Raw genomic sequence first — 24216 nt, forward strand, 5'->3', positions numbered from 1 at the left:
GCCGACATTTGCAAGCCAGGGGTCTAACAGTCCCTTCCTTCTTTGTTTTCAGCAATGGAAGAGTTAATAGTTGAACTCCGTCTCTTTCTGGAGCTCCTGGACCATGAGTACCTGACGTCCACCGTCAGAGAGAAGAAGGCCGTCATCGCCGACATCCTGCTGCGGGTCCAGGCGGCCAAAGGTGCGCTCCGGCACTCGCCCCGGCTCGTTCGCCTTGGAACCGTCTTCGGTCCCTCCGTTTCCTAGCACACGGCTGTCTGTTTGGTGGCTTAGGGGTTTTCGTAGCCATCAGGTCATCACCTCGGGCCTCACCCTGTGCGGGTGCTGGGTCAGTCTCTCTGCACAGAAAGATGAAGCCCGTGGGAAACACAGGGAATGTGGAGGGGTGGGTATTGGGGGCCCCAAGGGCACCCCCGCACTCGGAGTGTCACTGGCAGGACTCCGCACGCGGTCGCACTTTCTCACGCCCGGGGTTTATTGCGGGCGGTGAGAGCACACAGCCGGGCTGCAGGGAGACACACGGGTGTGGTCTGGAGGAGTCTGAGCACGGCGTCCTTGGGCTGGCTGTCCTCAAGGGTCGCCCAGAGCCCACGCCGCCCTCAGCAGCAGAAACACAGCAGCCTGTGTGCCCTCAAAGTCCCAGGCTCCCAGAAAAGCGGGTTTGTGGGGCTCCTCCGGCCTCAGCCTGTGGGCCTGAGCCCCAGGGGGCTGGCGGTGTAGGTCCCGGTGTGCATCCAGGAGCTGGAGAAGTGGCGTCCCAGCACCGGGGTGACGGACGTCTCGGCTCAGGCAGGAAGCGCCCTGCTCTTCCTCTGCCCGCCTGTGCTCTCGGCTCCTCAGACCAGGCCCACCCACGGCTGGGGGGCTGCCCCTTCACCCGGCCCACCAAGTCCAACGTCAGTCTCTTCCAGAAGCACCTCCCAGGCACACCTGGCAGCAGTGTTCGCCCAGCTCCCTCGGCCCAGTCAGGTTCACACAGTCGACCACCGTGGCAGGCGTTTGGCATACCCCACGCTGTTTGTGCGAACAGCCTCGGCACAGCCAACCAACCTTAGGAGTTAGGGACGATGGCCACACCCCTACAGTCCACATGCCCGGCTGCCTGCCAGGGGCCACCTGCCCTGCAGACCCCCGCGGAGACCTCGGCCTGCAGGCCCGCTTCCGTGCACAGCGGCAGGGCAGAAGGGCACATAGAGGTCAGCCTGGCAAGTGTGTCGTGGAGAGCCAGCGTGTAAGGAGAGGCCCTGGTTGGAGGGGGGGGTCCAAATCCATTCAGAGAGAGAGAGGGTGGGTAAGGGGAGGCAGCTCTCGAGGGTCCAGTGTCAGACGTGGGGAGACGCTGGAGGAGACGGCTGGGTGAGCTGTGAGGACCGCTGGTCAGCAGCTTTATTGAGATACAGTTCACACACCATTCTCTTCACCCACTTGGGGTGTATATAGTTCCTTGGTTTTTAGTGTGTGAAGCCATGGTCTGAAGCAGGTTTGCATTCTGGACCTCAGGGCGTGGGATCTGGGGGCACACTGAGGGTGAGCCACGTGGGGATGCCGACTACCTGGTTTCGAGCCCTGCCTCTGCCGCTCACCAAGTCTGTGACCTTGCGCAGGTGACTTAATCTCTTCCCGCTTCAGTGTCTGCCTCTCTGCAAAGGGCAGACGGGGGCTCCCGCCTCCGAGGGGTGCTGTCAGGGCGGAACGAGGCTGTATCAAATGTGTCCACACAGCCCCGATGCACACAGACCCACAGACACCGTTGCTCTGCAGCCTCGCCTCCCCCGAGTGTGCCCTTCGCTCAGCGCTGCCGGGGGTGGGGGGGCTGCCTCGGGAGTGTCCCCCCACCCCCCACCGCCCCCACCCCCTTTCCCTCCCTCTGCCCAGTGGGCTCCAGCCCTTCGTTTCTTTGCGCTCCTCTCCGATGTTTTCCCCGTCACCGATCCTCTCCTCGGCCTGCACTTGCTTAGACCTCACCCGCCGGTCGTCCGCCGGGCAGTGTTTGCATTCGTCCTTTTCTTTCTTTTCCCTTCGTGCTGTTCCCGCTGTCCGCCCGCACTCCCCGCCCCTGCCCGCACTTCCCCCGGGCTGCAGCTCCCGCAGGTCGGGGGCCTCATCTCCCCGTGTTTCTTCCCTCGCCTGTCGGGTCGTGTTTGACCCATCACAGGTGATCATCCTTAGGTGATGGCTCTTCTAGGTCTCTCCAGGTGAGCTCTTGGCATGTAAATAGTACTGTGCCCGAATTAAAACTAGTTTCTTCCTCCTTGCTGCCTTCCCAACTCGAATGTGCGTGCCCGGGGGTCTGGGCTTCAGTCAGTCCTGTCCCCCAAAAGTGCGTCTGGGACGGTGTCTGGGTGAAGGAAGGAACGTAACCCAAACCACTGATCCCAGGGGGGCATCTGCCCCCTCAGCACCCCAGTGAGTGGCCAGCTGAGCACTCGCCACTTCTGCGCCTTGGAGAGGCCGTGCGGCACCGTGCCAGGACGCAGGCTTGGCCGCCAGCTCGGTCATTTCTGCCTGTTCGTGCTCACTTAGGTTCTTTAGCCTTTCTTCCCAGGCAGAGCCTCACCTGCAAAACGCGGAAGAGTGACACCTGCTTTTCACGCTGTTGTGGAGGATTAGAAGCAGAGAGTACTGGCCGAGGGGTCGGTACGGGGTGGGGAGGTGACAGCCGATGGCGGTGCTGTCCCTGCCTCCTCACCCAGGCCTGTGGCTTTGGTTGACCCTGCAGGTGTGGACGTGCGAGACCATGCCCCGAAGCTGGAGACGCCCAGCAGCCTGCCGGCCCCTCCCCAGATGCCCCTGCCGGAGATCCCGCAGCCGTGGCTGGTGAGTCAGTCCCGCCCTCGCCTCGCCGCCCGGCTCCGATGGACCCGGGCCGACTTCCCGTCCCGGGGCAGGTGACGAAGGCCGCTTCTGGAACCGAGGTGCTGGAGGAGCTGCTGGTGACAGCGGCGTGGGAGGAGGCCATGGGTGTGGCCTGTCCTCAGAGGCTGGTGCTTCTTTCAAAATTCCTACAGCTACGGGTCCTCGGAGACCTGTTCCTAGACTGAAAGGAACCCGGAGGGTTTAGCAGGCAGACCCAGGGCAGGAACGCCCGGGGCTCGACCCCCTCTCTGGGGTAACGGAATCTGAACCACAGTCTGGACCTTTGGTGTTACTGTTGTGCTGCTTCTGGGACTTAAAACACACACGTGTTTTCAGAGGAAAAGTGTGTGCACATTGCAGGCGTGTGTGTTTTACTTGGCCTTGTGCGCTCAGAGTTTGTGCTGGACGCCTTTCTCCCCCGTTGCCGGCGGGGCGTCCCCACCTGTCAGGTGTTCGCGCTCATTCGCCGCTGTCTGCCCCGGGTTGCTGTCCCGTGCGCCCGGCCAGGGAGAGCGGACGCCTGTCCCGGGGAGCAGAGTGCGCGGCCGGGCGGTGCGCGTTCCCTGTGGCTCACCCCGTTCCCCCCACCAGGAGAGGAGCCGCCGGAAGGCAGGGCCTCCCCCCAGTATCTCCGTCCTGCCAGGCCCGGCAGCCGCCGATGCCTGGGAGGTGCTCAGGGACTGCGTCGTGGAGGAGGACAGAGGGTGTCAGCCCTCCCTGGGCCCCTGCTGCGCATCCTGGGTCCTGCTTGTTGTTTTCTCACTTACGATTTCATTTAATCCTGACAGCTTGACCTCCGAGAACCCTGCATTAACTGAAAACATGTGAATCGTGTGTACGCCCACTGTTCATAAAAGGAAATTGGGGTCCAGTGAGGGTATGTGATTCGCCCAAGGTCCTACCTACACTGACTAGGAAAGGCCAGAATCGTAACCTGTTCTTCTGACCTCGCACCCAGCCTGTTGGCGGCGGCACTGCTTGGGAGGCGTGGTGGCCGAGCCATGTGACCTCCAAGCCATGTTGTTACATGCTAGGAAACCGCTAGGATTTCGGTGTGGGGAGAGGGCTGCATCCCTTGAGTTTGGGCTACACAGGGGGCCCTGCTGGTCTCTTCTGCACAACCTGTACCCATGATGCACTGCTTGCACTTTGTTTCTCCCGGTGGGAGTTCAGGAGCCTCCCGAGGGAAGCGCCTGTTGCACCGTCCAGGGGTGCGCCCTGCTCTGCGGGGGAGGCCGGGCCAGGCCAAGGTGCGCCCCCGTGCGGCGAGAACGCTGCTGGGGAGGGCCGTGCCTTCTGCCTGGTGTCTCTCTGTGCCACGCTGAAGGTTGTGCCCGTCACTTGGGCCGTGCCTGGGGCGCACGTGCTGAGCACACTGGGGATGGCGGCAGGTCGCTGGGAAGTGGGCCCGTCCGTGTGGACATTGCACGGGGACCCCTGCCCGGCTCAGGGTGGGGGGGCAGCCCTGCCCCAGCCTGGCCCTGACCGGCCGTCCTGGAGAGTCAGGGGCTGCGCCTCTCGCCTCTCGAGACAGGGTGTCTCAGCCCTCCTGGCCAGGAGGGAAGGGCGGGTAGACGCCCCTGGGCGCCGTGGGGGTTGTGTGACGCACAGGCCAGGCGCTTCCCAGAACGGCTTTATTCAGCAGTTTGAACAGCAGGGGCTACATCGGGTTTCGATGGGGAGAGGCCGGTGATGTGATCCTCTGGTGTTTTAGGGCCAGAGCCGACGTGAATGTCAGCAGATAACAGTGAGGTTTTTTATTGTGGAACGTGGAACGCACACTTGACCGCGGTAACCGCGTCTGGCATCCCGCTCGGTGGCCTCAGGCACCTTCGCACAGCGGGGTGGCCGCCCACACCTTCACCTCCGGGACTCCTCCAGCTCCCGCACTGGCACTCTGGCCCCGTCGACTCCCTCCCACCTGCCCTAGCCCACTTCCTGTGTTCACAAGCCACACACGCTTTTCATTTTTTATTTTTTTGAAACACTGACGTTTTGATGCCGGCCCTCACCGCCTGGTCTGTCGGGTGCCTTGGATTCTCGCTGCGCATCAACACTGTCACAGCTGCTTGGTCACCTCTGGTCCCCAGACAGGGCCACACGAGGGCCTTTAAGATCACGTGACCAAATGGGCATTTCTCGTGCCGCAGAGTTGACGAGAAGCCCGAGATTTAAGGCAGCAGAGCTGTCTGCTTCCCGGTGAAGTCAGATGTGAGCCTGCTGCTCGTAAGGAAAGGAGCCTGCCTCGTCCCCTTGTCCTTGTCTTTCTAGACTTTCAGAGCTCAGTCTGCTGTACAGCTCCCATGACATCTTTTTTTTTTAATGATAGGGTTTTTTTTTAAAAGATTCTATTTACTTATTCTTTAGAGAGGTGGGAAGGGAAGGAGAAAGAGAGGGAGAGAAACATGCTCCCACCTGGGGACCTGGCCCCGCAACCCAGGCGTGTGCCCTGACAGGGAATTGAACCGGCAACCCTTTGGTTTGCAGGCCTGCACTCAATCCACGGAGCCACCCCAGCCAGGGCTCGAGGCATCTTTACATTAACTTTGCTCGTGCTCCATGGCTGTGCCCCAGATTGCACCCCGTTTCTGCGCCCGTCTGGCTGCGCGGCCTCCCGCCCCAGGCCCGCCTTCCTCCTCACTCGGAGATGGAGCGAGAGAGAGCGCCCCCTGTTTACTCAGGTGTGGCGTGCAGACTCGACAGCCGTCAGGGAGGGGTGGGGCGTGATGTGGGTAGAAACTCCTATTTTGTCCAGGGGACCACTTACTCCACATTCTTGATGCTGAGCTTGAAACCGTTTCTGCAGTTCAGACTCTAAAATCGTGTTGTCACTTGGCAGTTACCTTGCCCCAGTCCTCAGTTTCCCGGGCTGCCCCCCCGAAGGATGAGCCGTGGCCCCGAAGTTTAGATTGCGGCCAGGGCGCCGCGGAGCTTTGCTGGTGTGCTGCTGAGCTGGGACGGGGGCCCTTGTGTCCTCGGCTCGGACTCGGTGGCTCTTGGCTGTCGCTCCAGCAGGTGCTCGTCATTGGAACCAGGTGACGGGAGCTGGGTGCACCTCCGCATGCAGAGAGTTCCAGTCAGAAAACGACCCCAGGCCCCAGGCTCCAGGCTGGTATCTCCTTTGCTGGAGTCAGGTCTCGTCGTCTGTGGGTGTTTCAGTGCAAGGGACTCAGTAATAACTTGGGGTGGGAGGAGGGGGAGGTGGTGGGGAGCAGTGAACGGGGAAGCACGGTGCCAGTTAGGAGAGGGGGGAGGCGTGAGTGGGGCTGGGCGCGCCATGCGTGGGTGGTCCGGGCTCCTCCCCGACTCTGGGTGTGGCTTGTTCCCCGCCACAGCAGACCCCGAGGGGGACAGTTGGTTGTGACCCAGGGACACACGCCACTCCTGCCAGTGCGAGGTCCGGCTGGCTCTGCCTGGCGTATGGCCCCCCCGCTCCCCGCCGGTTCGCTCAGAACATGAGAGGCCCCGGCCAAGTGCTTTCCCCTGCTGAGCCTCAGTTCCGTGTGTGTAAGCACAGCCAAAATGCCAGCATCTCGTGTTTTCTGAACAAGAGTAAGTGTGCATCAAGTGTAAGTGTCCCCGAACAGTGTCTGACACACACAGGCCAACCGTAGGTGGTGGTGGTGGTGGTTATGCTGTTGAAACAGTGGAGAGAGCAGCTGTACTTTACCGTACAATTATGTAGACGTAGCATTCACCACGCACGGAGAAAGAGCCCTCCGCGAGGCTGTTCCTGAAAGCAGCAAAGGCCAGTGCTGGTGGGTTTTCCCCACGAAGGTGGGGCTGAGTCACGGCCACGCCCCGAGCCAGGAGAGCCCGTGGATGGCGTGCCCGTGCAGCTGTAACTGCTGGCTTCGCTAACGAGACCTGGAGACCGCAGCGCAGCCACGCGCAGTGCCCGGGGCAGAGGAGACTCCCAGGCTGAAAGGCGACTTGCACTCAGGTAGCCGTTCGCAGGAGAAACAGTCGGTGGGTTTAAAAGCTACTTGTGCCTGGAGCCGTGCCCTCCCTCTCTCCTGTGCCAGGGGGAGGTCCGGCCTTCAGTGTGGGGAGCGGCCTGTCATCTCTCCCTGCCCGCGTGGAGCGAGGCCTCGGGGGGTGCCCCGGCCCTTGTTTCCCGGCAGCCCTGTGAGCGCCGGCCCGGCAGCCTGGCCATGCGTGCAGGCGGGGGAGAGCCCCGGGCGCAGACGGGTCTCTCCTGGCGCTGGGACGGATCGCACAGACCGGGGACAGCAGTGCCACGCCCGTGCGCCCGTTACCACTGGGGAGGTACTTCCGACGTAGCCGCTGCGGCCACAGATCGCAACGTCACTCACCTCTGCGTGCGGCCACGCAGCCAGCTCCCGCGGAGACTGTGAAGTAGGTCAGGCTGGCCTCGTAGAAACGGCAGAAGTGGGGTTTTGCCATTCCACCCCGAGGACGGGGTGCGTGGGAGCAGGGTGCAGCTGCTCCTCCACAAGCGTTAGTTTTGCAGGGTTTACTACTTCCAAGGCAAACTAATTTTTTTCTGGTTTTAGAAGTGATAAATATTATGCAGAGAACCCAAGCTGTACGGAAATGTGTAACAGAGAGAGACACACAGCCGTGTGTTGCGTCACGGTGCGCGTCCGTCCGTCTTTGTGGGCGGCACACGCAGCGCCCTCTAGCCAGCCCTTGCTCAGGCTCCAGGCCGCCGAGCCCCACCTCCCGCATCTGCAAAACGCAGGGGGCCGTCCTCTCTGGCTGGGAGTGTCCTGGACAGACCGGCCGATGCAGCTGGTGACCGGGGCACGCCGCTTAGTGCCGCACCAGGCGAACCCCGGGGTTGGCCACTGTTGGCTTCCCCTCCCTTCGACCCTTGCCCTGGGCGTCAGGACCAGTGAGAGGCGGGCGGCGGACCTGCAGGCGCTCGCAGGAAGAGAGGCTGGCGTCCGTTAGAGTCATCTTGCTGGGGACTGGGGAGTGGGAGGGATCCTCCGGGTCCTGAGGCCGCGTGGGGCCCAGACAGCCCTGCGCTCTGTGTCGGGCTCCCGGCCTGAGGCCCGGGTCTCCCAGCCTGACGGGGAGGCTGCCAGGACTGGTGTTGGCAAGGAGCAGGTCCCTCCTCTGAAGAGAAGTGCCAGTTTCACTTAGAGAGTGGTTCGTAGGTGACATCCCTTTTCTTCTTACCAGTGTCTGTGGCACCATTAGGGGCATGGGGAGAGGGTGGGCGCACCTGCCTCATTCATTCAGTTCTTCCCTGCCCCGTGTGGCTGTGAGGAGCGCCGGGGGCGTGGGGGCAGTGCCCCTGAGCTCCCAGCTTGGTGCCATGGGCTTTGGAGAAGGCCCCTGGCCCTAGAGACCTCAGCGGCTCAGCACTGTGGGGACAGCCGTGGGGACAAGGAGGAGAGACACCTGTGTCGGCTCTGGGGGTGCGCATCACCCCGTTCTACTTGGCAGGGGGTTCGGTGCCCGGATCTGGGTGTGCAGCGCACTCACGTCTGGTCATCGCCAGTTCTGGGTACGGAGGGACGGGCATGTGGCCGGGCCGGGGTGAACGGGGCAGGAGGGTCATGGAGACCCACTCAGGAGCGCCCTGCAGGACCTCTCCCCGGGCTGCTGCTCTTTCTGCCTGAGACGAGAGGGGGTCGGCAGCCGGCACCTGCTGGGCGAGAACCGGCGTTTTCCTCTAGTGATGCCTTGTCTCTTCCTTCTGTCCCTCAGCCGCCTGACAGCGGGCCACCCCCGCTGCCCACGTCCTCGCTCCCGGAGGGCTACTACGAGGAGGCCGTGCCCCTGAGTCCTGGGAAGGCTCCGGAGTACATCACCTCAAGTGAGTATTGGGGCTGCCGGCCACTGCTGGCCTCGGGGTGGAGGGCTGTGGGAGAGCCCGGGTCTCTGGGCACAAGGGGATGGGGCACCCCAAACCATGTGCCGGCGTGGCGTGGAGTCAGTTCTGAGCCCACGGAGGTGAGTGCGGAGAGGGCTCGGGAAGGCCCGAAGTGTCTCCCCCGTCCCCCTGGGGACTCAGGTTGCTGTGGCCCAGCACCAGTGAGGGCTCGTGGCTGTGGAAACATGGCCTCTGGTGGCATGTGTCCCCTCACGTCAGGGGGAGTTCCTTCTGTGGCATGTGCTCATGGGCCTGTCCCCCAGGCTGCGTCCACGGTGCCCCAGTGGGAGTGGCTCCCCAGGGCTGAGTCACTGGGGACAATCGGGTACCTCACCAGGCGTTTCTTTTCGTCCAGACAGGTATGGGCAGGGTGTCCTTGCCCAGGTTAGGGCGTGCGGTCTCGGCGTGACCCTGTTCACTGCCTGCATGGGGCCTGTCAGAGGCCCTTCCCTCCGTTAGAGCCTGGCGTCCCGGTCTGGCTCCAGGGCGGCACGCCGATGCGGCAGCCCTTCCACAGCGGGCCCCGGGGTGCGCTCCTGCAGCCCTGGCCCTCATTGGGGTCTCAGCGCTCTGCGGGCTGTGGGCAGCCATGCTGCTAGGAAGTGGAAGGGCCGAGTGCCTGTCCCCCGAGGGCCCAGGCAGCCAAGGCGGTGACAGAGGGGGGACTGCAGCCTAGGAGTGCCCACGGGTGCCGCCTGCCTCACCTGATGCCTTCCTGTGCGACCTCTGCTCCAGGTCGGGGCTGTCTTCCTCCCGACCTCTGTCCCCTGAGTCTCGGCGGCGTGTAGGCCTGCAGCTCCCTGCTCGTCCGCCCCGGCAGCAGCACCTGGCAGTCCTGTCGGCCGAGCGGAGCCTCACTTGGCTGGTCCAGCCCCCTGCCTGCCCCGGGCCTATTTTCTGACCCGGGTTCAGGGGGCGGGGGTATGTACTGAAGCCCAGGTGCCGACCCCTTTCCTGGCTCCCCTCCCCCCAGCCTGTGTTCTCGGCTCCCGGGGAAGTCCGACAAGGACTCAGCCCAGCTCAGCGGGTGCCGGGGCAGCTCTGAGGCAGAAAGGGACAGCTCGGCCGAGGGGCGGGCCATCACCGGGAGTCTGTGAGTCAGGCCCTCTCCTTCCCTGCCACCGAAGGGCCATGCGGGAGACCCCTTCTCAGTGCTGTCCCCAGAGGTGCCTCTTCGGCCACCTGCGTGCAGCCCCCTGCTCCAGCCGGGGTGTCTCCTTACCTGTCATTGTTACGGCTCAGGTCCGTTCCTCAGGCCGGCCAGAGGAGCGAATGCCTCCCCAATGCGTCGGGGGTGGGGGGCGCGGAGGGGTCGGACCTGGCCCCAAGGAGTGTGTCCTCCCGCAGGGCTGGCGTCAGGTGCCCGTCCTGCCCGGCCCTGGGGTTCGCTAAACCCTGACCCTGCCGGCCGGCCCTCGGGGAGGGGCACCTCACAGTTCCTCCTTCCACAAACGTTTGGGCACTTGCCCTGCTTCAGGTGCTCTGTACCTGCTGGGGCAGTCCTCTCCAACAAGGAGGGCTCCCCTCCCTCGGGCGGCTCACGGCCCGCTGCGGGAGACTGACGCACAGACGGCCATGACTGTGTAGTGGGCGCGTTTCCTGCTGGGCGGTGTGGAAGCACCCAGGAGGGCGTCTCACCAAGTCGGCCCGGGCGGGCACAGCGGCACGGCGCAGACCGGGCGGCTCCCCACCAGGCGTTCGTGCTCTCGCGGCCCGCAGGCGGGGAGCCTGAGACCAGGGCGCAGCGTGGTCCAGCCCGGTGAGAGCGCTTCCTTCCTGGCCCACGGGCGGCCGCCTTCTCCCTGGGTCCTCGTGCGGCAGAGGGAGCCGTCCAGCGTGGGACCCTACCCCGGAACCCCATTCAACCTCCGTTGCCTGGAAAAGCTCTTTCTCCAGGACGGTCAGCCGCGTGGGGCTACAGCCTCAGCAGGTGGCTTCGTCCCGCGATGCCGAGTCACAGGCGGTGCGAGGGTCTCTGCAAGCCCATGGCTACCTGAGGGCGGGTGCTTGGGCTGGACCTGAGCAGTAGGAAGGGCTTGTGCGTGTGGCGGTGCCCACGGGAGTGGGGCACCACAGCCTCGAAAGAACTTTGACCTGAAGGTGTGGGCGAGGGGGCACGGGCACCTCTGTGGCCCGGGGTCTCGGTGGGTGGGACGCACACACCACAGAACGGGGGCAGGGCCCGCCTGGCAAGACCCTGGCGGGGATGCCACAAGGCAGCGTCTGCCGAGTGCCCGGCCGTGTGGAACAGTCTGGAAATGGTTTTCTCCTTACAGAACTGTCAGTCACTGTAGTTGAAAGCCCTCCATTGCGTTTCCGCTGCCCACGTCCAGGCGCTGTTTTCCCTTGTCTGCGTGAGTGGGCGCTGCCCCGGCACGCCGCCGGGTGCGGGCGCCTCCAGCGTGCGGGCAGAATAGCGCACCCTGGCCCAGACGAGGCTTTCGTAGCGAGGCCTTTCTTTACCTTTCTCTCTCTCTCTCTTTCGGACAGATTATGACTCGGACGCCATGAGCAGCTCTTACGAGTCGTACGACGAAGAGGAGGAGGATGGGAAGGGGAAGAAGATGCGACACCAGTGGCCCTCGGAGGAGGCCTCCATGGACCTGGTGAAGGACGCCAAGATCTGTGCCTTCCTGCTGCGCAAGAAGCGCTTCGGGCAGTGGACCAAGCTGCTCTGCGTCATCAAGGACACCAAACTGCTGGTGAGTCAGCCTGGTGGCTGGCCGCTCCCGCGCGGAGCCGGTGCCACCTCTCCGGCGGCCTCGCGTGCTGGCGTCGGTGCCCAGCAGCCCCATCGCCGCCGCGAGGGGGAGCGGTCACGCACGGGCCTCAGGACCTGCAGCAGCGTCTGGCCCCGGCCCCGCTGGCCCCGGCCCCCGCTGGCCCCGGCAGGCTGTCAGCTGGCGCTGGCGGGCACGGCCAGGTCTCTGGGGCAGGGCGTTTGCCAGCGCCCTAGAGCCAGCAGCGGGCAAACCCTCCCTCCTGGCGGTGTCTGCGGTCTGTGTCCGTGGAGAGGCACAGCGCTTAACCCGCCAGAAGTGGCAGGACGATCTTCTCATCCGTAGTGAGTCAGTGGATTCCTCAAAGCCCGGTCAGAGGCGCAGGACGGTGGCCCGCTGGCCGCTGGGAAGGGGCGTGGCCAGGGCAGGACATTCTTTTGGAAAGCTGCAGGGCTGTTCTCTCCCTTTCTTTTCTCCTCCTCCCTGCCTCCCTCCTTTCCTCCTTTCCTTCCTTCCTCTCTCCCCTCTCCCTCACTCCTTCTTTCTCTCTTTCTCTGTCTTTCTCCTTCCTTCTTTTCTTCCCTCCCTCCCCTCCCCTCCCTCCCTCCCCTCCCCTCCCCTCCCCTCCCCTCCCTCCCTTCCCTTCCCTTCCCGTGGGTCTTGCTCTAGCAGGCCTCTCCCTCCCTCCTTCCCACCTGCCTTCCCAGCTTTTAGAAACCTCGGCTGATTGTTACAATGATGAAGTTTAGAGCACGCCTTTACTTTTCGTTTTTCTTCAAATTAACCTTGAGGGAAAAAGTGGCTCAGAGCTCTGTCATGAAGACGGAACTCATGCGAAGTCGTGTTTCTGTGTGTCACCGGTGAGTGGGCAGATAGCCCTTTACAGGCTCACCGGAGAGTTCTGGGAGTCCTGTTTTACTGGACTCTTAGGGCATTGTGTGTTGCTTAATTAATGGGTTCAGTTTTTTTAAAAAAGCAGCGAGAGTACATGTTTATTCCACGTGCGTGGCCTGGACTCCCCCCAATTCAGAGGACGCCAAAGATGATGGCATGGGAGCTTTAAACTAAAGATGGGGGGGCAGGATGAGCACGGCACTCACCAACGGCCTGCCACGGTGGCTGCAGGACGCGGGTGTGTCACCCAGACAGGCGCCATGTAACCATGACACTCCAGGCTCGGTAACAGGTGTCACTGTTACTGATGATACAGTTCAGGAAAGTAACAATAGCTCATTCCACAAGTGAGGAAACAGTTCGGAGAGCTTAAGGAGCTTCCCGGAGCCAGGTTAAATTAGTAGGGGAAGGAGGGCCCAGGTATCCGGCCTCCTTTGTGGTCACGTGCGTGCCCACGACAAGGCACGCTTGCGGGCGTCAGGAACACAGTGGAGCCACGGGGGCCGGCGCCTCTGGACGGCGGTGTGGCCCCAGGTGTGACAAAGCGGGGTGATGGGAACCAGGTGTCTGTCTGCCCCGCAGTGAAATCTGTGCAGTGCGTGCAGGTGGGTGAATGGTGCGGCGGGAGCTTGGGGTCCTCAACCAGAAAGCAACCCTTAGCAGACATTTCTGTCTGTGGGGTGTTGCTATTTACACTCTTACTGAAATCGCCCTTCTTTCAAAAAGAGGACAGAGATGACGGGTGGGCGCCAGCGACAGGGTGGGGGACAGAGTGTCTGGGGCTGCGGTGTCCCAGCAGGTGTGAGAAGCCGCCCCCATGCCGCTCACCGGGGAAGCTGCATGAGGGGAAGCTGCGTGAGGACGTGAGCCTGGGCCGGGCGGCAGGGCCTTTCCGCCTCCGCCGGGGCCTGTCCCTGATGGCGGCGGGTGGGCGAGGCTGCCTGACCCGAGCAGACGCATCTCCGCGTATGGCACTGTGGGGGTGGGGCGGCGGGGAGCCCGCAGGTCTGCTTCCCAGTCGCCAAGCGTCCCCACCGCGCGGTGTGACCCCCAGATGCCATGCCCACGCTCCCGCTTCCAGAGGGCCCCCCGCGCTTTCTCGGTGCTGCTGCCCACCCCCCCCCCCCCAGGCCTGACGGGGGGTCCCCCCTGTTGCGTGCAGTGCTACAAGAGTTCCAAGGACCAGCAGCCGCAGATGGAGCTGCCTCTCCCGGGCTGCAGCATCACGTACATCCCGAAAGACGGCAAGAAGAAGAAGCACGAGCTGAAGATCACGCAGCAGGGCACGGACCCCCTGGTCCTGGCGGTGCAGAGCAAGGAGCAGGCCGAGCAGTGGCTGCGGGTGAGTCGGCGGGGTCGTCTCGGGATCCCTCTCCACCTCAATCTCTGCTTTTTCGAGCAAACGCCAGCACGGGCTGACCCGGGCGGTCTGGTCCCCTCCAGTCGGGGTCGCTCTGCTTACGTTCGAGTCAGTTGCTCTCACTCGGCTTCAGAAGGCAGCCTGGTCCCCACGTGCAGGCTGCGTCTAGAACTTTCTCTCTGACTTTGATTTTCTGGTTTCGCTTCTTTGTGCCTGGATACGAGCTCCTTTTTATTCATCCTGCTTGGCATCCCGCAGGCTTCTGAAACCGGTGGCTTGTCGTCTTTCTAGGCGTCAGAAACATGTTCAGCCGTTTATTCCTCTTAAAATATAACTTGACCCTCCTTCCTCCCCTCCCCCAACGACAGTTAAATACATGGTAGACTGTTTCCGTACATTAAACTTCTCATCTTCACCTTGTACCTACTGTCTCCCTTTTTAAAAAAACTGCAGTCGGGGTAATTTTTTTCCTGTTACATCCCGGCTCCCCATTCCTCTCTTCAGCTGCGTCTAGCCTGCTGTTAACTTTGCTCCCGTGCGGTGTGTCCCTAAGTTTGGTGCCGCAGTTTTTAATGCTGGGGCTTCTGGAGGTTTCCTCCGGGAGTGTTTGCTCGCCTTTCGGCGTCCGTTGCAGGCACACGGCAGGCCTGGCCCTCTGGGCCGAGGTTCTGGGGGCGTCCGCTACCCCCTCCTCTGCCCGAGGGTCTGCTTTCGTCCGTCTCCCTGCACCAGGTTTCCCGACGGTCGGGCTGGCCGTCCTGTGTGGCAGAGACGATTCCAGTGTCACTGTATAACCGCTTCAGTGAGGTCTGACTCACATACCACACAGTTCACCCCGTGACCGTAGGACTGGCTCTAGTTTATTCGAGGAGTGGTGTGGCCGTCCCTGTTAATCTAAGCTCAGGGCGGCCCGGCACCCTGGGGGGACATCTGCGCTGGGTGTGCCGACAGCTGCTGCCCCGGCCCTGCCCCGGCCCTGCCCCCGCCCCAGCTCCAGGCAGCCACTCGTCTGCCCTCTGTCCCCCGGGGTTTGCCTGCTCTCCATGTTTCGTGTCAGTGCCCCTGGGCGGCACGGCCTGCCGGGTGACTGGCCTCTGTCACTGGCCACTGTGCTCCTGGGCCCCCACAGTGTAGGGCGTGTATTGGTGCCGCACTCCTGTGTGTGCCTCTTCCCGTCAGAGCTGAGCATCTGCTGTGCAGTCCAAGGGCCTGGAGATTCGTACCTGTGTTTTCTTCCAGGACCTTTACCCAGTGGTGGCTCTTACAGTCAGCCTGTGGCCCTTGTTTTACCAACACAAACCTCTGTCATCCCATATTGCCGCAAGTGTGCTGTCCAGGCTGTTCCTGTTCGGGGTGCAGCTTCAGTGTGACCATCGGCCCCTGCCGAGTAAGGTGCCAGGCCCCTCGCCAGGGCGTGCATGGTGCGCGGTGGCTCGGCACGCTCTCCTGCCAGCGCCGGGCCGAGTCTGTCCCTCCCCTTCGGCCTGCAGCCCCCAGCACCGGCGGCTCTCGCCAGACCTAGCGGACTGTGGTGTGTGCAGATGCCAGAGACATGAGCCGCTTGGTCGGGGTCAGGCAGGAGGCAAGAGCCAGCATTCCCGGAAACGGGGCGGTCAAGTTTCTTTAAAAATGTGCAGAGATTGTGTTTCTGCAGAGGAGGGCCCAAATGAAAAGCAAACAAAGCACCACAGAACATGCAACAATTCGTTTTTTGAAGGATTTGTGATTCTGAATTGGATTCGACTCTCTTAAATACACATTGAACTCCCCACAGGACACGGCCCTTTGAAATGGAATCAGAAGGTCAGCAACCTCCCCTGTAGGTGCCCACGCGTGTGGGTGACGAGCCCTTTCTCACTTTCCAGTAAATGCGGGGGCCGAGGGGTCGCAGAGAGAGGCCAGAGTGGAGAGACCGTTTCAGGCCACCCCCTGTCCTGAGACGTGCTGGCCGCCCAGTCCGGGGAGAGGTTAAGTCTTCTCTAGATGCCGGCATGCACACGCACCCCTGGCCTGGCCGGCGTGCCCGGGTCTGCGCGGCCCCCCGAGCGCTGGGCACCGTGGGAGGAGAGGCCGTGCCGCACTGGAGCTGGGGCGGTGGTAGCGGGGTGAGGGAGACTCTCACGGCGTGCCTACAGCGTGCAGGTGTCGGGGCGGGCTCCCCAGGGAGGGGAGTCCGCCAGCAAGCTTCGATGACGCGGCAGGGTCCACTGGTGACTCCAGTGGCGGCTCAGGTCCCCGCACCTTTGCTGGCCCGTGGGACTTGATGGGAAACAGGCGAGAGCCCTGGGGACAGTCCAGTGGCTGGAGCGAGTGCGGTGCCTGCGCAGGGACAGCCGGGTGGGCTGTGTTGGTGCTGCAGGCCCTCCCCCCTTCAGAAGTGTGTTTTCCTTGAGGACTTCAGAAACCTGTGCAGAAGGCTGGGGAAGGTTTGTCATGAGCATTTATGTGTTTTATGTGACAGCCAGCTTTCTTTCTCTGTTCTTTTCATTCGTTCTTTTCTCCCCATAGAAAATTTCAAGTCTGATTTATTTCTTCATTCCCTTTTCTTTAATCAGACTGCTTTTTCAGTTGTTCTTACGTGCTCAGCATTGAGAATACACCCACGTAAGAAAGTGTGGCCCTTGTGTAAGAATGAGCACAGCTTCATGGGAGAGGCAGATCCGTACACACAGCTCCTGACGGGACCGCAGCCCGGCGTCCGGTGGGAGCGGCTCGAGCAGTGCGGCCAAAGGGCCGTGCCCGTGCCTCACCCCTGAAACTGGCGGAGGCCTCCGGGCGGTAGATGGGTCCCTGCAGGCTGGGTGTGTGGGCTCGGCCTCTCCGTGCAGAACAAGAGCTCGAGCGCTGCAGGGCTGTCTGTCTGCACAACCCACCGTTTTCACTTAAGGCTTTAATCGCGGGACGGGAGCTCAAGTGCTGGGAGAAGGACTGGGACTGGACGCTGCAGCTGCTCCGTCACTGCGTGTCACAGCGACCCCCAGGCGCGCCTGTGCATTTTCTGGGAGAGCGAGGCGAGGCCCGGAGTCGAGGTTGCTCAGTGTCATGTGCAGGAGAAGGGGTCGCATGGGGGCTTCAACCCTGGTTGTGTCGGACACGAACCCCCAGGAGTTCCCGTGGCATCGCAGACTCTTGTGCTAGAATCTCCAGAACGAATGGAAGTTTGCCTTCTGCCCTAAAGACCTGGTGGGCACACGGGGAGGCGGGCGAGGGAGTGAACATCGGGCTGATGCCGCCCCACCCCCGTGCCCACGAGGACAGCACCGCAGCAAGCCGCCTGGGCTGTGTCTTCCTCTCCTTCCCTGTTCTGGCCTCCCATGTGGACATTGCCCCCGTTTTTCGTAGGACAGCTGAGCAGCGAGATGGCTGGAGACACTGTCCCGGTTGGTGAGCCCCTGGCGCCCGTCCCAGTGGACTTGGAGAGGTCCCAGAGGTCACACTACACACTGCTGCACAGATACCTGGGCCGGGGCGTGTTGTGTGTGTGTGTGTGTGTGTGTGTGTGTGTGTGTGTGTTTCCTGCCCAGAAGCACTTGGGTTGAACTCAAGTTGCAGCTTAGCTCTAAAATGCACAGAAGACGTGCGGAAAGATTTGTCTGCCGTGTTCCTGTCAAAAGAGTGTGCCGCCGGCCTGAGACCCTTGTCTGTCTGTCTGTCTGTCTGTCTGACAGCTTGTCCCTGGCCATCAGCCACACACCGCTCACTGCAGGTGCTCGGGCACAGTGGAGGGACAGTGGGTGACTGTCGGGGTGGCTGTGAGCACCAGTGCACCTGCTGCCGACCCTTACCTGTAGGTCTCAGTCAGGGTCGTCCTCCTCCCCCGCCCAGGCCACGGAACGCTCACCTACGCTGCAGGCAGCGTGGCGGCAGCCGCCGCATTTTCAGTGTGCACACGCCAGAAGCTGGCTTAGGCTGTTTGCACCAGGGTCCCCTTGTCTCCTAATGAAACCAGGGATAAATAGCAAGGTGGGTCGTGTTGACCCTCCATCCTTCACTAGGGAGGAGACCAGGGTGCAGGGAGGGTGTGACTTGCAGCCAGTAACTGACGCTCCCGCCTCACAAGTCGCCGAGAAGTCAGCACCGGTCCAACGGGAGCCTCCTGACTCCTGGGCCGGGCCAGGGCCGCCCGTTCTCTAGCCTCGTGTGCTCCCCGCCTTCCCCACGTGCCAGTCCACCCTCCTGGCTCCGCAGGCCTCACTCATGCCCCAGCCCCCTGGCGTCCCGTCAGTCCCCGCCTCCCGCCTCCCTTCCACACACACTTCCAGGGCATCCCTCCGCTGGGCTGCCCCTCACCCTGCTCTCCCCCTCCTCCTCCCTGCTCCACTGCTTGTGCCCTCCCAGTGTGCCCCGGCCTCCTCGTCCCCGCCAGCTGTCCCCGCCAGCTGTCCACAGCCTCATGGACTCCCACCAGCCTCCTGCTCTGGCTCCGCCCCGCCAGCTGGCCGGCTCTGGGTCTTCTCCAGGACCCTCAGTCTCCTGGGTCTCACCTGCCATCCAGGCCTTCTGTCCCCAACTCCCTAGTCTGTTTCTAGCCCCGACAGGAAGTTCCCCCGCCTGCAAACTTGCCGCCTGGCCCCCTTCCACTAGCCTATTTCTCTCCATCCGCTCCCGCTGAGTGAACGGAGTTGGGGCACTGTCCCAGACGGGGCCCCTTCCCTCGAGCCCCGAGTCCAACCCCCCCTCCTCCCCACGGGACCTGCCGAGTCTTCCTCCAGAGCTCGTCCTGAGCCCCTCCCCTCCTCTCCAGCGCCTGGACAATCCCTCCAGTCCACCTGCCACCTTCTTGTGTCCGGCAACCTCCAGCTCCGGCCTCGCTCTCCTTTTCCTGTATGTGTTTCTCTGGCACCTTACCATTCTCTCTTCCTGCGACAATAAGAGCTCTCTACCACCTGGTGACACGTGAAAGTCTGTTAGGGTCTAGGTGCTGTCTCAGGTGTTTCATCTTAGAAGGAGGACTGTTACGTCTGTACTTTTTGGACAGGGAAGCTGAAGCTCCCAGCAGTTCCTTAGTCTGCGCCAGGGGAGGCCCGGGCAGACCGGGCAGCCAGGCCCACAGCCCGTCCTCGGCCTGCGTGCTGTGCTGCCGCCCAGATCACTGGGCTCCCGGGCTCCTCTTCACTGGGACAACCCCGCTCCCCGGCCGGGCTCAGGGGCACCATGTGACCAGGCTCCTCGAGGCCTCTCCCACCCCACCTCCCGCCCCACGGCTCTGGGGGCCGTCCCTGCACACCGCACGCCTGCCACGGGCCTTTGCACCTGCTGTTCCTGGGCCCTGAACCCTTCCCACCAGTTCTTCATGGCCGGGTCCTGGCTGTTCAGCTCGGACCGGCCAGCCCCGCGTGGCCTCCCCTGAGCGCCTTCTCTAGAGCAGCCGTGCCTGCCGGGCCAGGGCCGCCCGTTCTCCAGGGCCCTCACCTCGGCCTCACGTTGCCTGCGCTGTGGGCGACGCGTGCACACGCACACACACACACACACACACACACACACTGTTCACATGATCCCCCCCCCCCCCCGTCCTCCTGGACGGGCCCTGGGCAGGCAGACCTGAGCTCACGCACGAGGTTCCCCGCAGCTCCCAGAGCCCGAGTCAGCGCCAGCAGCGGGAGACGCCCGGGGCACGGGCACCTGCAGCCACAGGGAGTGCCGGCACCCACGGGCTTCCTGCCGCCCCGTGTGCCCCGTTCATCTCGCGCTTGGGCCCCTCACACAGGTGTCTCTGCCTTCGGACACGCTCAGAAATGTCGCGCTTGTTGCAGGTGGTCAAAGAAGTCTACAGCGGCTGCAGCGGGCCCGTGGACTCCGAATGCCCCCCGCCCTCGAGCTCGCCCGTGCACAAGGCGGAACTGGAGAAGGTAAGGGGCGTGTTCTCCCTGGGGCCCCCGAACGCCCTCAGGGTGTTCTCCGAGGCTCCCAGCCCTCCCTGTGGAAGGAGGAGAAGGAGCAGGCCTGCTCCCTGTGCGCCGCACGGGCCCGCTTGGTGCGGGACGCCTGAGGTGGCCGTGTTGTGTTAGAGACCGCGTGGTCGGCTGTGTCCGTCCCAGCCCTGGGTGAAGAGGTGGATGGAAGGTGTCGAGGGCCTCATTCAAGGCCACCCCGCTGCTCGTGGCAGAGCGGAATCTGCAGAGCACAGCAGCCGCTGCAGAGGTGCGCCTCCCCAGAGAGAGCAGGCGGCGTGCCCTGGCCCTGCCTGCCCTGACCCGCTGTCCTGCGGGACAGCCCAGCAAGGGCCCCGCAGTGGGGGTGGGGCCACGAATCTGTTCCTGGCACGCCCAGCTCTCCCCGATTTTCTGTGTCTGTGCAGGTCGCACATCCACGGAGACCCGCGGCCCCTCCCCGCGGTGGTCTGTAGGGAGCTGAGTCCCGGGGCTTCCTGGGTCCCACCTGCGGAGCTCCTGCCAGGGGCCAGATGCTTCCTGTCCGCTCCTGTTGGAGTGCGGATTCCCCAGAGAGACAGAACCAACCGGGGGTGTGCGTGTGCGCGTGTGTGTGTGTGTACACACATTTGTATTTGATGCACACACGGGGGATTTTTACACAGGGTTTATATTGAGGCATTGGCTCACGGGATTATGGAGGACGGCAGTCCAAAACCCGCGGTGCCGGCCAGCAGCTGACGTCTGGAGGGCTTCTGCAGGAGAATTCTCCGGGGCTCGGGCGCAGGCCTTTCTGCTCCAGGCCAGCCTTCAGCTGCCTGGGCGAGGCCCACCACGCTGGGGAGCGCAGCCTGCTTTGCTCAGAGTCCGCAGCTGACGTGCAGGTCTCCTCCAGAGCACCCTCCGAGGTGCCACATAAGTTGACCTCACAGCCCTCACCCCGATACCACAGGCCCGTTGCCCTTCGTGTGGGTGTGATCGCTGCAGCCGCGCCTGCTCGCTGCAGAGGGCGGGGGAAGTTCAGAGAGACCCGGCCGGGGGGCGAGGTCCCGAGTGAGCGCGCCCACCACACAGAGGCCGCGGCTCCAGCTCCTCCTGCCCCCATGCTCCTCTCACCCTTCGGGCGCCCCGTGCGCCACGGTGGCCTGCGGCCATTCCCCGCCTGCCCTCCCGCTGCTGCCCCTCTGCCAGGCGTTCGAAACCCGTAACCAGCACCTACTGTTTCTGCACTGTCAGCAGCTGAATAATGTGAAATTCACGACTCTGTTGTATCACCCCCCGCTCCCAAAGTAAGCCCCTCTTATTTTATTTTTGGCCACTTATTTTATTGTTTTTAATTGGTTTTGGAGAGAAAGAGACATTGATTTGTCGTTCTACTTCTTTATGAATTCATTGCATGAAGAAGTGGCCGATCGTTGTGTGTGCCCTGACCGGGGATCGAACCCGCAACCTTGGTGTCTTGGGATGGTGCTCCACTCGGCCTGGGCTCTTTTCTGGCCATTTGAAATAGCCTGGCACCTTTCTGTCAGTCTTTGCCGCTTCCCTGTCACCTGAGCATAGGCTCCTGGAAGCTGGATTACCAGGCCCAAGGACAGAATTGGTTTTTAGGGTTTTGATTCACGCTGCTAAGCAAACTGCTTTCCGAAAAGGCTGGTCCGATGTCGCTTCCCATCAGCAGTGCGTCGGAGTTTCTCTCCCGCCCACTCACACGGGGCCTGGCGCGGCCCCTCGCTTATCTGGGTTTCTAAGGCTGTCCTGCGTGTGGCCAGGCCCGCTGACCTGGTTCCCAGGAGCACACCCCGGCCGAGAGCGGGGCGGTGCCAGCGTGACAGACGCTCTGTCACTGGGACTTGGCGCGTGCCAGGCTCCCACAGAATGCCACTCACTCTTCCACCGCGCCGTTCCCAGCACAGCCACGGGGTTTCCGACACCTGTCTGCCGTCCTCGGCCAGCGTGGCCTGGAGCTGTCCCCGAGCGGGGCCCGCGTGCTGCCCTGCGCCCCGGCCGGCGTGTCTCTGTGGCACTGGGGGATAATGCAGAGGGTCTCGGCCGGCACGGGGCGGGGGAAGGCAGTGATGTTTGGGGCCTGTGCCCCCCACGGTGACTCCTCAGGTCCTCTGCCCGGAATGAAAGTGCTCCAGCTCTCAAAGACGTCCCTTTTTAAAAGAAAACACTCTGTTGAACTTGTTGGGTGGCGTCTGCTAATAAATTGCACAGGTCCCAGGTGTGCAGCTCGGTAACGCCCGACCGCACACTGTGCTGTGTGGTCGCCGCCCCGGGTCCAGTCTGCGTCCACCACCGGTCACCCGCCCCCACCCCGCCTCCCACGGAGTCTCTCGTTCAGACCCCGCAGCCAGGTGCCGGGGCTGTGCGGCCGCCAGTGACCTTGACGGGTGTGACAGTCGCTCTCGACTCCGTGCGCCTGCTGAGCACGGTCCTCACGAGCAGGTGCCCGACACTCGCCAGTTGTTCGGGGGAGGGAAGTAAGCGGACGATGCGGGTTCGTGTCCAGAGGCACAGCGGGGTGCAGTTTGGTGCGGGGCGTCTTCCTGACAGCCCTGGTCTGCTTCCACGAGCACTCATGGGGAGGGCGACCCAGACACCACGTCCTGGCGGCAGGGCCTGTGTGGGTGTGGCCGCCCGCCATGGGTTGGCCTGTGTTCCCTGGAGCTTTTCAAGCTTTGGCCAGCCAACTCCCTCTGGCCCGCGCTGTCAGCTATGGGATGGACGTGAGTGGCCCCTGACCCAGCACATCCCTGGGCCAGCGTGACCGTTGTAAGAATGACCACGTCCTTTCTCTTGTCACAGAAACTGTCCTCAGAGAGACCGAGCTCGGACGGGGAGGGCGTCACCGAAAACGGAGTCGCCGTGTGTGACGGGAAGGAACCAGGTGAGCGCTGCTCGTGCCGAAAGGTGTGGACCGCAGACAGAAAGCCGAACACCTGTGCCCTGCGGCTGGCCGCGTGACCCCTGCTGGCCGGGGCTTTCCTCGGAGTTGCGGTTGTGCGGAGGCCGGCGTCCTGGTGGGCTGTGCCAGCGGGCTGTGGCCCCGGTTTTTTCTGTGTCCCGATGGGCTCCCCGCGGGCATTTACACCATGGCTCACAGCAGGCACCGCCTCACCGGGGTTAGCGCAGGGGCGGGGTGGCGGTGGCACCCTCTGGCATGACGCTGGGACAGCCGACTTTAAGATTTTCTGAAGATGTACTTTACGTTCATTTAGAAAAATTGAACCGCAGTGACATACACAACGTAAATGCACCAGCTCAGCCATCGCTGAGTGTCCAGGGGCGTCCAGCACGTTCCCAGTGCCGTGCAGCCGTCCCCACCACCTCCCCACACTGACACTCCGTCCCCCTGAAGCGCCCCCTCCCACCCCGCCCCACCCCAGCCCCGGGACCCCACCCACTCTGGGTGTCTGGGACTCTGACGTCCCACCGGGCCCTCCCGTTGCTGGAACCACTGTGTCTGCCCCAGGCGACCGGCCCACCTCGCTCCCTTGTGTCCTCCGGGCCCGTCCGGGCTGCACGGGGGCTGGCCTCCCTCCTCCAAGTAGGGGCCAGGAAGTGGTGGTCGTGTGGGGGGCCACGCCCTGTCGTCACTCACCAGCGGACGGACTCGGGGGCGGTCCCCAGCCCTGGGCTGTTGTGGTGGTGCTGCCCTGGACGTGGGCACACACGCACTGAGACCGTCCCGGAGGCTGGCTTTACGGAGGCGTGCGTTGCACACAGCGAGTGTGCACGGAGAACGCGCACATGGAGGCGTGCGTTGCTCCCCTTTTCTGGTGTCTGGTGCTTTGAGTCTCGGCCTGCACTGGTGCGTGACCGTCCACAGTGGAGACATAGAACGTTTCCTTGACCCCAGGTGTGCCCTGCGCTCCGGTGTCCCTCCCCCTGCCTCTCCGCGCCCCTGGCAGCTGCGGACCCATTTTCTGTCCTTCGCAGAGCGTCCTGTGAGTGGACGCAGCCTTTCCCTCGTCCATGTCCCTGACTGAGCGCAACGCCTCTGGCGGCACCGGTTGCAGCCCACCCAGGGGTCCACGCGGACTGTCCGTGTGGGCGCCGCGCAGCTGGCGTGTCCGCTCCCCGACGGAGGGACCGCTGGGGGCGAGGCTGCTGCTACCCGCGTCCCGGAACTGGCGCAGAGCAGGCGCTCCGCGAGTAAAGGCTGGCGAGGGGGAGTGGCTGCAACTGGTGCTTTGTTTGAACGTCTGTCCAGTTTAAGCTCCAGAATTAAACATTTCTTCTGTTGTCGTTATTCTTGACAGTTAAGAGGAAAAAAAGCTCCAAATCAGAGGGCAAGGGGACCGTGTCTAAAGTCACCGGGAAGAAGATCACCAAGATCATCAGCCTGGGGAAGAAGAAGCCGTCCACCGACGAGCAGACCTCGTCCGCCGAGGAGGACGTGCCCACCTGCGGTGAGAAGGGGCCGGCCCCGCGGGCGCGCGCTCTGGGCGGGCACTTGGGGCCCTGGCCGCGGGCTCTTTGGAATCAGGCCCGTGACCGTTTGAACTGGGGGAGATGTTTCACATTTTTACCACTTATTAATAAAAAGAAAAAGCTTAGCAGGGATTTGAGGTGATCTCTGAGGTTCTTTGAAGATGGAAAACAAAGCCTCTCTCTGCCCCAGAAGGTCCCCGGGCCCCTCTAAGGGTTTGAAGGGGGAGTGCA

At 63.1% G+C, this 24216-nt stretch overlaps 1 protein-coding gene across 2 annotated transcripts in view; it reads left to right on the forward strand.

The window, feature by feature from the left end:
• Positions 1 to 24216, forward strand: part of AFAP1 (actin filament associated protein 1) — an 82826-nt gene that overhangs the window by 36683 nt on the left and 21927 nt on the right. For both annotated transcript variants that reach the window (XM_028503784.2, XM_028503788.2), the window contains exons 2-9: positions 53 to 181; positions 2720 to 2817; positions 8539 to 8647; positions 11195 to 11406; positions 13481 to 13660; positions 19432 to 19527; positions 22357 to 22438; positions 23814 to 23963. In XM_028503784.2, the coding sequence (XP_028359585.1) occupies positions 55 to 181; positions 2720 to 2817; positions 8539 to 8647; positions 11195 to 11406; positions 13481 to 13660; positions 19432 to 19527; positions 22357 to 22438; positions 23814 to 23963 (1054 nt within the window). In that variant the 5' untranslated portion in view covers positions 53 to 54. The remainder of the gene's footprint in view (positions 1 to 52; positions 182 to 2719; positions 2818 to 8538; positions 8648 to 11194; positions 11407 to 13480; positions 13661 to 19431; positions 19528 to 22356; positions 22439 to 23813; positions 23964 to 24216) is intronic.

The sequence above is a fragment of the Phyllostomus discolor genome, chromosome 1 (genome assembly GCF_004126475.2).
Source record: "Phyllostomus discolor isolate MPI-MPIP mPhyDis1 chromosome 1, mPhyDis1.pri.v3, whole genome shotgun sequence".
Lineage (NCBI taxonomy): Eukaryota > Metazoa > Chordata > Mammalia > Chiroptera > Phyllostomidae > Phyllostomus > Phyllostomus discolor.